The 15,235-nt window shown below is 43.8% G+C and overlaps 1 protein-coding gene across 4 annotated transcripts in view; it reads left to right on the top strand.

Moving 5' to 3' along the window:
* NUP93 (nucleoporin 93) overlaps positions 1-15,235 on the top strand; it is a 104,024-nt gene that overhangs the window by 71,834 nt on the left and 16,955 nt on the right. For all 4 annotated transcript variants that reach the window (XM_049622159.1, XM_049622160.1, XM_049622162.1 and 1 more), the window contains 4 exons: positions 1,369-1,497; positions 10,349-10,423; positions 12,453-12,542; positions 14,106-14,245. In XM_049622159.1, the coding sequence (XP_049478116.1) occupies positions 1,369-1,497; positions 10,349-10,423; positions 12,453-12,542; positions 14,106-14,245 (434 nt within the window). The remainder of the gene's footprint in view (positions 1-1,368; positions 1,498-10,348; positions 10,424-12,452; positions 12,543-14,105; positions 14,246-15,235) is intronic.

The raw sequence follows: 15,235 nt of genomic DNA on the forward strand, positions 1-15,235 counted from the left end.
TCTTTCTTTCTTTCTTTCTTTCTTTCTTTCTTTCTTTCTTTCTTTCTCCTTTTCTTTCTGAGCACCTTTGTTTTGGCAACAACCTGCTGTATCACCACTAGACAGGAGTGAGGTTTGCCAGACATTTCAGTAGTGACTTTGAGCACAGTGGTAGGAAACCTGATTGTAGAAGGCTCTGTTTTTGTTTTACTGATTTGCCTCCTTATATGAAAATATTACTGTCTCTAAAAAAATAAAGACACTGGGAGAATCTTTAGCTTTTGTCTTTTCTTAGATGCTTATTAAAAACCATGGATTTATATAATCCAATTAAAAATACTTCAGTTTAAACTGTGACCATTGTAATATGTAGCCTTATTTCAAAGGTTTAAAATATATATTTATCTTAATGAGCGAATGAAAAGATGTTCAACATTGCTAGTCATTAGGGAAATGTAAATCAAAACCATGAGATAACAACTCACACCCATTAGGATGGCTACGGTCAAAAAAAAAAAAAAAAAAAAGTCCAGAAAATAGTAAGCGTTGGCAAAGAGGCAAGGGTGTAGAGAAACTGGAGCCTTTGTGCATTGTTGGTGGGAATATAAAATGATGCATCCTCTATGGATATGTGGAGGTCCATCAAAAAAGTAAACATAGAATTACCATGTGATCCAGCAATTCCACCTCTGGGTATATACCCCAAAGAACTGAAAGCAGGAGCTTGAAGAGAGATCTGTACATCCATGTTTATAGCAACATTACTCACAGTAACCAAAAGGTGGAAGCAGCTCAAGTGTGCATGGACAGCTGGATGAACAAAACATGGCATGCACATACAATGGAATATTACTCAGCCTTAAAAAGGAAGGAAATTCTGCATACGCTGTATAGCACGGATGACCCTTGAGGACATTATACTGAAGGGAATAAGCCAATCACAGAAAGGCAAACATTGTATGATTCCACTTAAATGAGGTACCGAGAAGTAGTTGAAGTCCTAGAGATGGAAAGTGGTGGTTCCCAGGGGCTGGGGGAAAGAGAAAATGGAGAGTTAGTGTTGAATTGGGGACAGGATTTCAGTTTTGCAAGATGAAAGGAGTTGTGGAGTTTTATGGTGGTAGTGACTACATGACAGTCCGAACGTACTAATATCCTGAACCGTACACTCAAAAATGGTTAAGAGGTAAATTTGTGCGTGTATTTTACCACGATTAAAACAATCTCTTTAACGTGTTAGACGCTAAGGATAATTTTTTTAAAGTAGATTGCTTTTGCTCTACTTATGGAAAGATGAGAATCTGAGGGACTTTTGAGTTTCTGTTGAACTTTAAAGGAAACTGTGTTGTTTTCCTGTTGGGGTCATCTCCCTCTGTTCCTCTCTGACAGACCTTTGGCATGGCCGAGGAGTACCATCGGGAGTCCATGCTGGTTGAGTGGGAGCAAGTGAAACAGCGAATCCTCCACACACTGCTGGCGTCAGGAGAAGATGCGCTGGACTTTACTCAAGAAAGTGAGGTAGGTTGAGCCCAAAGGATAAGCCACTGCCGGGGCGCCTGGGTGGCTCAGTCGGTTGAGCGTCCCACTTCGGCTCAGGTCATGATCTTGCAGTTCGTGGGTTCGAGCCGCACGTTGGGCTCTGTGCTGACAGCTCGGAGCCTGGAGCCTGCTTGGGATTCTGTGTCTCCCTCTCTCTCTTCCCCTTCCGTTCTCATTCTCTCTCTCTCTCTTTCTCTCTCCTCTCAAAACATGAATAAATGTTAAAAAAATTAAAAAAAAAAAAAAAGATAAACCACCACTAATAAAAATGTGACGTCAAGGAGTGCTTATCTGCTAGACTACTGGCAGTCTTGGCGCAGGTGATCACTATCTTCCCCCTGGAGACACTGTCTTCACTTGGCCTCCAGGAGGCCCACATTTGCTGGTATTTCCTTCAGCATGTCTGGCTGTTTCTGCTCAGTGTCCTTTGCTGAATTTTTCTGACCCCTTGACCTGTAGATGTTTGGAGTGTCTGGGACTCAATCCCTGACCTGCTCTTTCTCCCTCAGTCACTGCCCTGTTGATCTCATCTGGGCATGTAGCTTTAAATACCATTTCTATGCCGAAGACTCAGATTTACCTTGCAGCCGCCAACCCCGGACTCATTTATCTGGTGGCCTCTTGGTTCTGCTAGCATGTTTCATGGCCATCTCAAGCTAAACGTGTCTGTACCCGAGTCATGATAGCAACTGCCCGCCACCTCCCTTTCCATGCCAGCCTTCTCTCCCCACAGAGTTTATCCTCTCTACAAATGGCAATTCCATTTTTTCACTCGCTCAGATCAAAAACTTCAGATTCAGTTGTGTAATAATGTGAGCAACTGACCCATAATGGCCATTCCTTACTATTGTTATAAAAAAAAGTAGTTTCAGATGACTTAGAGGTGCAGATTCAAAAGTATAATGTAAAAATTACCATGTAAGACATTTCAAGTAATGTTACCAATGCTTCCTGGTAAATCTTTTTCCTACAATTTGTTTCACGGCTAGCTAGCATTCATTTCTCACAAGAGATAGGACACCTGAGGGTCAGAGAGACATGTAATATACTGGTTAGGCTCAGGAGTATTGGCTCCACACCATCATTCTGTTGAAGTCTGAGTTTAAGGTGAGTGGCTTGGCAGTTTATCATGCCTACGGGGTAATGACTGTATACATCCCATATCTACACATCTGTTCCTGACTTGAAAACCAGTTTTTTCCATGAAGTTAGCCCCCAAATAAATGCTAAAGACCTTTGTGTTAGGAAATTACTCATTAAGGACCCTGTTCCACATTTCTTGCACTCAAAGACTTCAAAGACTAAGATCAGAGTCTTCGGGAAAGAATTAATGTGTAAAACCCTTGGTCAGCCTAATGTTTCATTCTCTATTTCTTGTGAGTCTGAATAGATAAGTAGAACAGCTCATGGTTTTATAAACTTCAATTTTTAAAATGGTGTTAATAGGTTGTGGTCTGTATTGGGATTTGGAAGTAATTATAAGCTGCTAATGAGATGTTCTTTTTTGATTGCTCTTTTCTTAAAAATAGGTTAGTCTATTTAGAAGAATTCTCTTCCTTGACCTCCAGTCCCCTTGGAAGAAAGTTATCGATACTTTTGCTGTTCTCTATTGTGACACCTAGCAGAATGGATAGCTTTGCTGTAAAAGCTGGCAAGGGATGCAGATGGTTCTCTCTTCAGATTACCTAGGGAATTGCCATTTTCTGGAACCTTCTAGGTTTTATTTGTTGCTGTTCTTTTGAACTTCTTTCCTGAAGTATAATATATATACAGAAAAGTGTGCACATTATAAGTATGCAGTTTGGTGAATTATCACAAATGGCACAGACCCAGATGAAGAAACAGATGACTACCAGCACCCCAACAACCCTCCTTGTGTGCCTTTCCAGTCACTGCCTCTCAGCACCACCAACGGAACCACTGTCCTGACTTCTAACATCATAGTTTAATTTTGCTTGTTTTTTTGAGCTTTATGTAAATGAAGTCATACAGCATATGCTCTTGTTCCTGGCCTCTTTTGCTTGACATTCTGTATATTGTTGCATGTAGTTGTGGGCCGTTCATTCTCATGGCTGAGTAGTATAACTACAATCTATTTATCTGTTCTTGGGTTGATGGACATTTGGATAGTTTCTGGTTCTTTGCCTTTATGAATAGTGCTATTGTGAACGATCTTGGAGGTTTCTTTTGGTGAACGTATGTTTGCATCTCTGTTGGGTACAGCTAAGAGGGGAATTGCTGGGTCAGAGGATATTCAGCTTTGGTAGGTCCTGCCAGACGGTTTTCCATAATGGTTGTATTGATGTACCCTCCCACCAGCAGTATGTGAGAATTCCATTTGTCCCATACCCTTGCCACACTTCTTTTGGGGGGAGGGGGGGTGTTTTTAAAATTTAACCATTTCTACAGGCTTCTCCCTTGCAATTTTCTTCAAGATGATAGAAAGGTGATGTACGTCTCCATTTGGGCAGACATTTTCCTCTACCCTATTTATAGAGTCTTCATGGTATGAAGGCCAGAGATAGGCTTTGGAATTCCTGGGCCTGGGGGTCCTTATTATAGATGGCCTCTCAGGAAGAAGTGTCCTAAGGAATGTAGAGCATGTGCACAGTACGGTGCCTCGCCCGGAATGGCAGAGAATGTGCACGCAGCACATCCCAGCAGTCTTTATAGTGGGTGTTAGTGTTTGGTAAGCTGCACATTAAGTTTATTTTAATCATTTCAATATGGATTTGTCCCTTTTTAGGGATTTCCCTTGGTTTATAAAGTATCTCCAGGAATGTGGGGTGCCTGGGTGGCTCAGTTGGTTAAGCGTCTGACTCTTGATTTCAGCTCAGGTCGTGATCGCATGGTTTGTGAGATCGAGCCTGGCGTGGGGTTCTGTGCTGGCAGCACAGAGCCTGCTTGGGATTCTCTCTCTTCCTTTCTGTCTCTCTTGTCTCTCAAAATAAATAAACATTACAAAAAAAAAAAAAAAAAAAGAGAGAGAGAACACATGTGCTTTGAAGCAAGGAAGAGGCTTTTGGAATCCCTGTGCTATACTTGCATGTGGTTAGTGGGAGGAAGAACACCCCCAGTGCTACACTGCTTGCATGACAGCACATGGGGTTTGAGCAGTGTTGGGAATCCTTGGTGTATCTTAGCCAACTTTTAAAACAGTATTTAAAAGTCAACTTTTATCTAACTTCTGTACAGTCTAGTGCCTGTGTTGGTTTTAGACATAGTCAGTAGATGGGTCTGTAATGTATTGTCTGGGAAATGACTGAGCCTAGCAAGCAACAGGCTCCATTGAGAAGCTAAGTTGTAGCTTAACTGCAGATAGTGAAGGTAACATTTCACACCGTGATGTGCGAACACTGTGTGTTGAATATAATGTCTCGTTTTGATAACGGACTTAATACCAAATTTGTTCAATTCCCGGTCACAGAACTCTTCTACATTTTAACGTCTCTGAAATCAGGGTGTGTCTTAAATCCAGTGTCATAATTTAGTTGACAACATTTTTTCTTTCCTGGTGGTGCATAAATAACATGTCTTAATAATAGATGATATATTAAGATTCAATGCAGTACAGTAAAGTAGAGACCAACAGAGTTTAATTGGAAAACTCCAGACTGCATGATTTCAAACTGTGTTTTATGACTCCCTGGTAGTTTCCTGGGGCCGGGAGGTGGGGGAGGGATTTGTTTCACATATCAGAATTTGAATAGGATTTCAAGTATAGAAAGCGCTCTGCGGTTCTTTCAAAAAGAAGTTTAAAAAATCCAAACGGGCCCTGGGGCACCTGGGTGGTTCTGTTGGTTAAGTGTCTGACTTCAGCTCCGGTCATGATCTCGCAGTTCATGGGTTCCAGCCGTGTGTCAGGCTGTGCACTGACAGCTCAGAGCCTGGAGCCTTCTTTGGATTCTGTGTCTCCCTCTGTCTCTCTCTGCCCCTCCCCCACTTGTGCTTGCTCTCTCTCAAAAATAAATAAACATTAAAAACATTCAAAGAGACCTTTCATTTTAACATCATGCTGTATCATACCTGAGCACCTCCTTGCACAGTATGCTAGTGGTAGAAGTGTATGGATACACTTTTGAGAACTCTGCCACCCCCTCCCTCCTCCCGCGCAAATGTAACCTCCGACAGCGGTGCATGTGCTGTCCCTGCCAGTTCCCTCTCACGCATCCATGTGCACATTGGTCCACGTACGTTCATCTGATCAGTATCAGTGTATTCCATAAATGACACAATTTTATATATTAAAGTCTACAACTTATCATTATGTTTTGATTTTTTTAAACTTATTTTGGAGGCTTTTCTAGGTTAGTACATGTAGGTGTCTGCCATTTTTTAGTGGCTCAACAGGTTTCATTATTTATTTATTTATTTATTTATTTATTTTTAAAATTTTTTTCAACGTTTTTTATTTATTTTTGGGACAGAGAGAGACAGAGCATGAATGGGGGAGGGGCAGAGAGAGAGGGAGACACAGAATCGGAAACAGGCTCCAGGCTCCGAGCCATCAGCCCAGAGCCTGACGCGGGGCTCGAACTCATGGACCGCGAGATCGTGACCTGGCTGAAGAGATCGTGACCTGGCTGAAGTTGGACACTTAACCGACTGCGCCACCCAGGCGCCCCACAGGTTTCATTATTTAAATGGCCCAAGTATTCTTCCCACTTTGTCCGTGAAGAATGAGGCTCCAAAGAAGTTAGATGTCATTACCAAAGGTCAGGCAGTTAGATTGCATTTAGAACCTGGGTCCTCTGGTCCCCAGTTGGTATTTTTCTTCCTAGTAGTACTAGGCTTCTGTGTACAGATTTTATAGCCAGCTATTGTGAATTAATCACTTTAGTTCCATTTTGCTTATGTAAAACCAGACATTCCACTTGGCAATTTTGTGTGTGTGTGTGTGTGTGTGTGTGTGTGTGTGTGTGTGTGTATGTGTTTTAACTCCATACTTCTTTTGCTAGGAATGCTAGTTACATTCCTTCCTCCCTAACTAGAATGTGCCCTTCTTGGGAAAAGAGTTTATTTATATCTGGAGAGTCTTTGTACAAAAGTAGTTGCTTAATAAAAGCTTGTGATTCCCTCCTGCCACCCTCCAGCCACTTCCTACCTGATCTGGAATGCTCTCTTACTGTTTTGGGAATATCGTCTACTCTGAGAAGACTCTTCTCCTGTCTGTGCTCCCAGAGGCTGCTGTTTCTTCACATATCGTGTCTCTAGACTCCTGGATGAGTCCCTCTCTGGCCCTGCCCTCTCATCTTCTCTGCCTTTCTGGTCTCTGATTCCCTGCTCCTGTCGTCCTCACTTGGTGCCATCAGGCCCCAGTGCAGAGAAACCCAAATGTCCAAGGGGTTCAGAATGTTACTCCCACACAGCATACTGGTGGCTGCTTGCCCAGCCCTCAAGCAGCTCCTGGGTTTGAAATTCCAGTGAATGTTTGCTGGTTCCTCAGCTCAGGAATGTGCGTGTACACATCCTGTTTCTGGGATAATTGACTTTATGTGCGGTGAGATGGAGACTTGGCCAAGGGCAAATGAAGGAAGGCTACCCTTGAAAACAAGAGCATTAGGCAAAATTAATTTAAATGGAAATTTGAAGGCTGAAAACCCAACTACTTTTTAAATGGATAATTTTAAAAATTAGGTTTTAGTACTGGAAAATATTTCTCAAGGCTGTTTATGTATATGTAGCTGAAACAACTGTGTCCTTGCAGAAATGTTGTTCCCGTTTTTATCCTCTTAGTCATTCCCCTTGATTAGGCTACTGGAATTAACAAGTTTAGTGCCCTGTGTTTTTAAAAAGACTTTGGGATCATCAACATTCAGGCGGTTAGTTCTGTTCTGGAAGGGTGGCTGGCTGTCGAATAGAACAGTCCTCAACTATGTGTTACTGGGAACCCTCAGAGTTAGCAGAGAAAATGAGCTGCTGGGAGTTCTGTTCATGCAAGGATTGTGTTTATTTTAGAAAAATGACATGAGAATTTCCAACCAGCACAGACTGAAATATTTTAGGTTATGTTTCTGTAGAGTCCATATCTATCCATTGGTGTTCACTATAGGATTTATTCCTACGTTCATTATGGTTGTTTATTTTGTGTTTAAAAAGTGGTAATAGCTAGTGTTTATTGGCCAAGTATTTGGCCCTGTGCTGAGTTCTTTCTACTTATTTCTCACAACAATGCTGTGCGGTAAATACTATTTTTCTCCTTGTTTAATCTTTACCACAAACCCAAGGTGGATACCATGACCTCCCCTGTTTCATAGCTAAAGAAACCGAGGCTCAAAAGAAGCAGTATATGCAATCAAGATCACATGGCTAGTGAGTAGTGGAGCCAGGATTTCTAACCACTGCTCTCTGGTTCTTTGATGGCTGTCCTTGGAAAGTTGCCCTGGGCTGCCCTGGCAGACATTGCGGGGCCAGAATGTGCACTCAAACCATGGCTCCACTGCCTCCTATTGGAGTGACCTCGGACAGGCTGCTTTCTGTGTGCTTTGGTGTCTTCATCTATAAAATTGATAGAATAACAGTATATCATCTTACAGGGTCGTGAGACTTAAGACAGTGCTTAGCATATAGTAGTGCTCAGTAAGTGTAGCTGTTATTATTATAACCTGGTGGTTTTCACCAGTTCTGTGTTTCAGATAGGAATGCTTTCAACTGTGAGTAACAGAAAATCCGTTTCGGCGGCTTGCCTAAGGATTTCTTTTTCTCACCTAACAAGAAGTCCGTGGGTGTGGAGAGTGTGGGCCTCCATTCAGTTGTTCTGCGGTGCCGTCAGACACGCAGCGCCTCTCATTGTTCAGCACCATCCTCGGCACATCCCTTGAGGCACCTCCCTTGAGGCTCACAGGATGGTTGCTGCAGCTCTGCACACCCCATTTACATTGGGAGAAGGCGGGGGCGTTGATCGGCCATGCGAGGCTCTTCGTGCTCCCTTTACCAGAAAGAGCAGAAGCTGTCCCCAGAATGTACTCCAGACTTGTGCTTCATCTCATGGACTAGAACTAGGGTTCTCGGCCACTCCTAGCTGCAGTGGAGGCTGGGGAAGGGCATATTCGGTAGCTTGTAGAGGTCAGCTCATGGGGGCGTGTTGTTAAATTTTCAGAAATTTTGCTGTCTATCTGATACTCCTTGGGATAGCTTGAAATCGGTCATGGCGGGAGTACTTATATCATGGAAAGCGGCCAACACTATAGATCAGGCCCCTTCCCCAAGCTGGTTGTTAAATATTTACCAGCACACTGTTAGGTATCTTTAACTCCATATGCCACACAGGGAATGGAGGTGAGAAGTAAGGATTTGAAATGGTCGTTGGGTCATCAAGCCAGCAGCATCTGCCAAAGTCAGTAGACTGTTTAATGTTTTTAATAGCAGTGACTGCAGAAAATCAGAATTGAGGAGGACCTTCTGAGGTTGTCTAGGGCATTCCCTTCATTCAACTGATGAGAACCTGAGGCTCCAAGAGAATGTGCTCTGCCCCAGACCCCAGAACCAGGGAGTCCAATGGCCCTCCTGGAACCCAGGTGTCCCAGTTCATTCTTGAGAACTTGAGGGCTTACATCTCACCTTTCTGCCTCCTGCCCTCTCTCCTCCCTATGCTACTCTCCGTCCTTACCCACACAAATATTCCTTTTACCAGCTTTGGTAGTGCCAGGATGTTTTGCTGCTGTCTTGTCAGTTTTCCAGAAAACCTATTTTAAACTCTCCCACCTTTTTTTTTTTTTTTTTTAAAGATTTTAGAGAATACAGCATTGAATTTTTTTTAATGTTTATTTATTTATCGTGTGTGTGGGGGGGGGGGTGCAGAGAGAAGAAGAGAGAGAATCCCCCAAGCAGGCCCCACGCTGTCAGCACAGAGCCCAACATGGGGCTTTATCTTAGAATCATGAAATCATGACCTGAGCTGAAAGCAAGAGTCAGCTGCTTAACCGACTGAGCCACCCAGGCGCCCCAGCACTGAATTTTTTTTTTTAATGAGAGAAACTTAAAGAATTTGCTATAGCACAGTATAAACTATAATGTAGTGGAAATTTCAGAATATACCTAATGGGAGATACCTGATTTTGACCCATACTTGATTACAGTAGGGAATGGAGCTTAGCTGAAGATTGATTTTAGTCTTTCTTCAAAAAAAAAAAAAATGTAATCAACTTTTCCCTATGTTTGTGTCTAATTGTCCCCATAGATGGTGGACTCTCTGGGGACAGGCTCCATACCCATGGCCTATTGTCATCCCTGTGGCCGTGGCACTTGCACTCAGCTATACAGGAGACAGACACTTCGCAAACATTTACTGAAGCAATGAATGAATGAGTGCCCAATGTAGACTAGCTTCATATCTTCAGATGTAGAAAGTTAATCAGCAGCTGTTCTCTTAGTGTGGATTCTGGATTGGAAATGCCTGAATCTTCATATTGTAACCCTTTAAGCCCCAGCCCCTTCACTGTCTGATGTGACTGATGGAAGGAAACAGGAGGCCCACAAATAACAACAGCTTCGCTGGTGGGAACACCTAGAGGGAGAGGATGGGGTGGAGATGGGGCTTGGGATTGAACCGATTGTTGGAAAGATATGCATTTCCAGGAACAGTCATTGACGTCTCCTTACAGTTTATTTAGCCTCCTGCTACTTTTGAGTTGGGTTTCATGCCTGCTCCCTTCTTGTGTATTCATAGGAAGGGAGTATTGTCTTATTGAAACCCCTAAAATCATCATTTTGAGGAAGTCTGACTAGGCAAGAGACTTCTCACAGCTTAAAGATAAACGTATGTTTATAAGATTTTTTTCTTTACATGACTAAATGCTGTTCTTAATGCTGCCTGTGTATTTACCTACAGCCAAGTTACATCAGCGATGGGGGACCCCCTGGTCGAAGCTCTCTGGATAGCATTGAGATGGCCTATGCCCGGCAGGTGAGCATTCTCTCAGAGAAGATCAAAACCAGGAAAATTCTATGTGAGTGCTCAGGGGAGTAAAAGAGAACCAAGGCTTCATGTGAAAGTCAGACCCTGAAATCAAGTTGGGGTTTTGTTCAGAGGACTGGTTAATATTTTGCCACCTCGGTCCCTGGAGAATTCCATCAAATTGGGTAATAGAATGACTCACATTTGACTTAGGGAAATGGAAGTCTGCCCTCTCCCCTGACCCAAGGCGTTTCATTTTGTATTTGGCAGTAGCCCATGTACAGTACAGCCTTGAGTAATTGCACTGCTTAGCAAATGGAGTTCTCTATTAACCTGAATTACCTAGTAGGCTGATGGTATAATCAGAAATCTTTCTTTACCCCTTGTGGTTGAGAGAAGTTTTCTAAATGCTTTTCTGCCTTGGTAGGCATAGTGTATTTACCACTCTCTAATATTGTTGTCCTGGAGAAGCTCATGATATTTTAGGGGCTGTGGCTCTGGCTGTATGTGATGGTCACACAGTGGTATGGGGTTGGATTGGGATGCTTTGTGGCGAGCACAGGGACTGTTGGACTGAAGCTGCCCTAAGGAGACAGTACAGACCTGGAATTGACTTTTTGAATAGAACAGCGCTGGCTGCCTGTGTGTTTTATTCTGATTTGCTGCTTTCCTACACAAAATAGTATCAAGAAGGAGAAACCATCTTGTTTCTTGAATTGAGGATGGTGAGCTTGCACCCCTTTGTTACGAACAGTTTTCTAAGTCTCTCTCCTTGGGCGTACCATTGCCAGTCCCTCTCCTTCCAACTCCCTTGTGTTTTATTAGTAGGCCTTCATTTATTTTCTGCTCCATGTTTTAGATTGCTCTCTTTCTCCCTGCCACACCTCCATCCTTTAAATTTCACCTCCCTCTGTGGCTGACTCCTCCCACTGCCGCGGCCACCACCAGAGTTCAGGCCTCATGAAGTTATAAGCTTGTGAGCAGAGAAGCTGTGCCTCTTTGTCTGTGAAAGTAAGACTCCATGAAACTAACATTTTCCAGACTCGGAGCACCATGTCCCGTTTATGTGGCTATCCCACCAGAGGAGAGTGAATCTTTATATCCTATGTTGAACAAAAAACCTTGCAGAGGGGAGGCCCTTAATAAATGCACAGTGAGTGAATAAACTCCACCTTATCGTGTAAAAACCATTTTATTTCATCCTTATAATGCCCCTGGAAGCTACACGATACCGTCCCTCATACAGAGTAGGGGGCATTGAGGTTCAGTGGGAGTTCTGATCTGTCGTCTGACCTCACTACTGTGTTCAGTCCTTGGTAGGGCAAGGACTTCACAGGCAAAGAGGAGAACCTACGAGTTCTTAATGTCATTATTTTAGTTCTTTTAAAATAAAATTCAAAGTAATAGTGGTTTTCCCGTACCTTAAACACCACATAGTTCCCTTTTCTTGAGAAAATTTTCCTAAGGAGCAAGGATTCTTTCCTGGAGAAGTGGGTACTCCAGACACACGGCGACTGCTGTTCTAACCCATGTGGAGGATTGCAGCCTGACACTCTTTACTCAGTCTACCAGCCTTGGCCTAGAGCCATTCAGTCCTTTTGCCAGCAAAGATTACCAAACTTTGCCCCAGGTTCTTAGGAAAGCAGCAGCCGAAGTCTTCCCATCGTCCTGTCTTCCCCTTTGGTCCTTGCTTGCTGGAACTGGGGATCTGCTGGGTGGAGAGGTGCAAAAGTGCCTGTGGTCTCCTCCACCGGGACCACCCTCCTTCCATTCTTCAGCTCTTAGGAGGGCTGGTGTAGCAGTTAGTTTGGGTGTGTTGATGCTGCCTTCCAAAGTTAAAGGCACATCTGGGAAGCTGGCCAGAGGCCTTGACCTCCAGGCAGTATGGATAGCTCAGCCACACTGAGGAAGGAAAGGTTGGCTGAAGCTTCTGGTGCTGACTGTTGGGCAGAAAGCTGGCTTCGGAAGTGCCTTAAGAGGTTTTAAAAAGAAGAGGAGAAAATAGAAATTGTGCCATTTACTTTGCTTTTCATTTCAGATTTATATCTATAACGAGAAGATTGTAAATGGGCACCTGCAGCCTAACCTCGTGGACCTCTGTGCTTCCGTTGCAGAGCTGGACGATAAGGTAGCGCCCGGAGCTAACCCAAGGGGAGACGCGGTGTCCGGTGTTTAGATGGGATTAGCAGCTTGCTGACTGGGCAGAAACGTGCTCAAGAGACACCCTGCTCTGTGGAATAAAATGTTAACTGTCCTTCAGAGTTTCATTTTAAATAGCTTTGGGGTGGTTTTTTGATGATGATGCTATGTACGTGTATTTTTAATGCATCTTCAGAAGACCCAGCCGGGATCAGTTAATGGGCACAAGAGGTCTCCTTAAGATGTATTGCTTTGAAGTCCTGTCAGGCTTCAATTCTTCCCTCACCAGTTTCCTTCCTTAGACTAACGGACTCTTTTACAAGAGCTGAATTGTAAAGGTGATGTGGTTTTTACACCCGGGAGCCCATTAAACCTGACTCAGATGTGATCTTTAGGTGCGTTCTTTGTATGCCGCTGGCTCCCACCCTCTCTGACTCCCCATCTTTATTCCTGTCCCTCAATTCTTATCCCTGGCCAGTTTTCTCACCCTGGGTGGAAAAAAGCAGATAGGTGGATTGTTAGGTGGCCAGGAGGAATGGGAGAAGGAGGGAAGAATATAATGGAAGCAAACACAATCTTACACAGATTATAAGTATTATTATTATTTTGGTCCTTAAAAATGCATCCAGCTTTTTTTTTTTTTTTCTTAATAATAAAATACAAGGCAACGCAAGCAAATCTAAGGAAGAAAGTCAAGAATCCACCTACCATCTCACCACCAAGAGTCACATTTGGGTGGATTTTCTACAGTTTTAGTTTCTGAGAACATGAAAACAGGATTTTGTCTCTTTTTGTGGGAGAAGTGTAAACCTGCTTTTCTCATCAGTGCTCTCTTCTAAGGATTCTTAACTTTAGAATATTGCAGAGCATTCAGGGAATCCATTTTTAAGGAGAGATTTACAGACAGGAGGATTCTTGGGAGAGGGAGTCCCATATGTGTGGTGGTAACACAAAGGAGAGAATGCCCATTCCTTTCCTGGGAGGCTCTCATGGAGGCGTCTTTTGAAGGGAGTGAGTGGGAAGGAAAATGGGAGGCTGTGACACTCACAAAATGGGGTAAGAGCAGCGGCCCCTGGAGAGTCTCTGGGAGGACAAAACCTATATATTATTTAGGTTAAACTCTTTATTTTAAGCCTTAAGAAACTCAAATGACCTTGTAAGGACTGAAATGCAGCTACTTGAGTTTAAACTCCTGGAGCTTTGGACAATTATAAATGTATTCACTCTCTTGTAAGGAATAACCCACTGAGATTCAGTGTTCCTTTTACTGTTGTGTGGTCTCAATTATGTGGGTGGTTATGTCAGACCTGGAATAGAAACTGATCTGAAAACCGGCTCGGGACAGGAAGGTGCTCCTTGGAAGATGGAGTCTAGCAGCTGGCAGGGCACAGGCGCGTCTTCTGTACTGAGCTTCAAGCCTGAGGGCCTCAGACGGAGGACATTAACCTCTTCCCCCTCCTTACCTTCTCTGCCTTTGAGGTCAGAGCCTCGAAGAGCCAGACCGTTTCTCCAGCCCTGCAGCGTTGTCACGTGCGGTTTCATTTGTGCGCAGAACATCTCTGACATGTGGAACATGGTGAAACAAATGACAGATGTGTTGTTGGTGCCGGCGACCGATGCTCTGAAGAGCCGCAACAGCGTGGAAGTGCGCATGGATTTTGTCCGGCAGGCCTTGGCTTACCTCGAGCAGAGGTAAGGCAGCCCTGGCCTAGCGGGGCTGGCTTCGGAACCCCCCAGAAGTCAGCCTTGTCTCGTGTCTAGTAGTCCTTGGGCTGAGTGCCCTCTCTCTGGTATAATTTAAGCAAGGTTGAGCGAGGCTGAGAGATACAATCCTGCTTTCACAAACACACTTCTTTACCGGGCCTGTTTCTGCAGCAGTATAAAGTCATGGTGAACGGGAGTGCTGTTAGACTTTTCATTTTCTCTTTCTCCACTCTCTGGCCCTCGGTATGGAGACATCATGATTATTAGGCCATGATGCCTTAGGTCAGGATCCTGTTCCCTAATGTGGTTCAGCCGTTACTTCTTAAGCTCTTTTGTTCTCTGAGCATTTTAATTTTTACAGCTGGCAATATTATCACCTTCGAGCCTTAGGAAGAGTCCTTGAACCTTTATTTTCTTTCTGGCTCTATTCTGTTAATCCCTATGCATCTGGATCCTTCCCAGCTGCTAATGCCTGTGATTTGTGCCTGGGTTTCTTTGCCACCTCCTCACTAAGTGGAGTCGGTCACTGAGGGGGTTGTGGCTATGCCCTTGTGCCCTGTCATCCCCTTCATTGGTAGGACCTATGCCATTCATCCCTCCCTGTGGACCCTCCTTTCAGCTCTGAATTTGCCAGCAGGGGTTGTCATGAGTGTGCAACGCACCCTCTTTATTTCAGAGCCACGGTGCTGGGCCTCTGCTAGCTCGAGAAGAGAAAGCCAAGTTGAATACACTTGCTAAATTGCAGTTCTTTGCCAGTGAGCTGTGCAGCTGCTGGTCCCCTTATAGTGTGGTTGCCCTTTATCAACAAAATAATACTTCATTAGGAAGTCCTAAGATTTCCTTGTGCATTAACTGAGGTGATTCAGACTTGGTATAGCAGAGAATAGGTTTTTATCAAATACTTTAATAATTATACAATAGTCACATGAGATGAATGCCATCAGACAAAAACGTCCCTTGTTAAGAAAAATTTGGAAC

Source organism: Panthera uncia, assembly GCF_023721935.1.
Source record: "Panthera uncia isolate 11264 chromosome E2 unlocalized genomic scaffold, Puncia_PCG_1.0 HiC_scaffold_19, whole genome shotgun sequence".
Taxonomy (NCBI): Eukaryota; Metazoa; Chordata; class Mammalia; order Carnivora; family Felidae; genus Panthera; species Panthera uncia.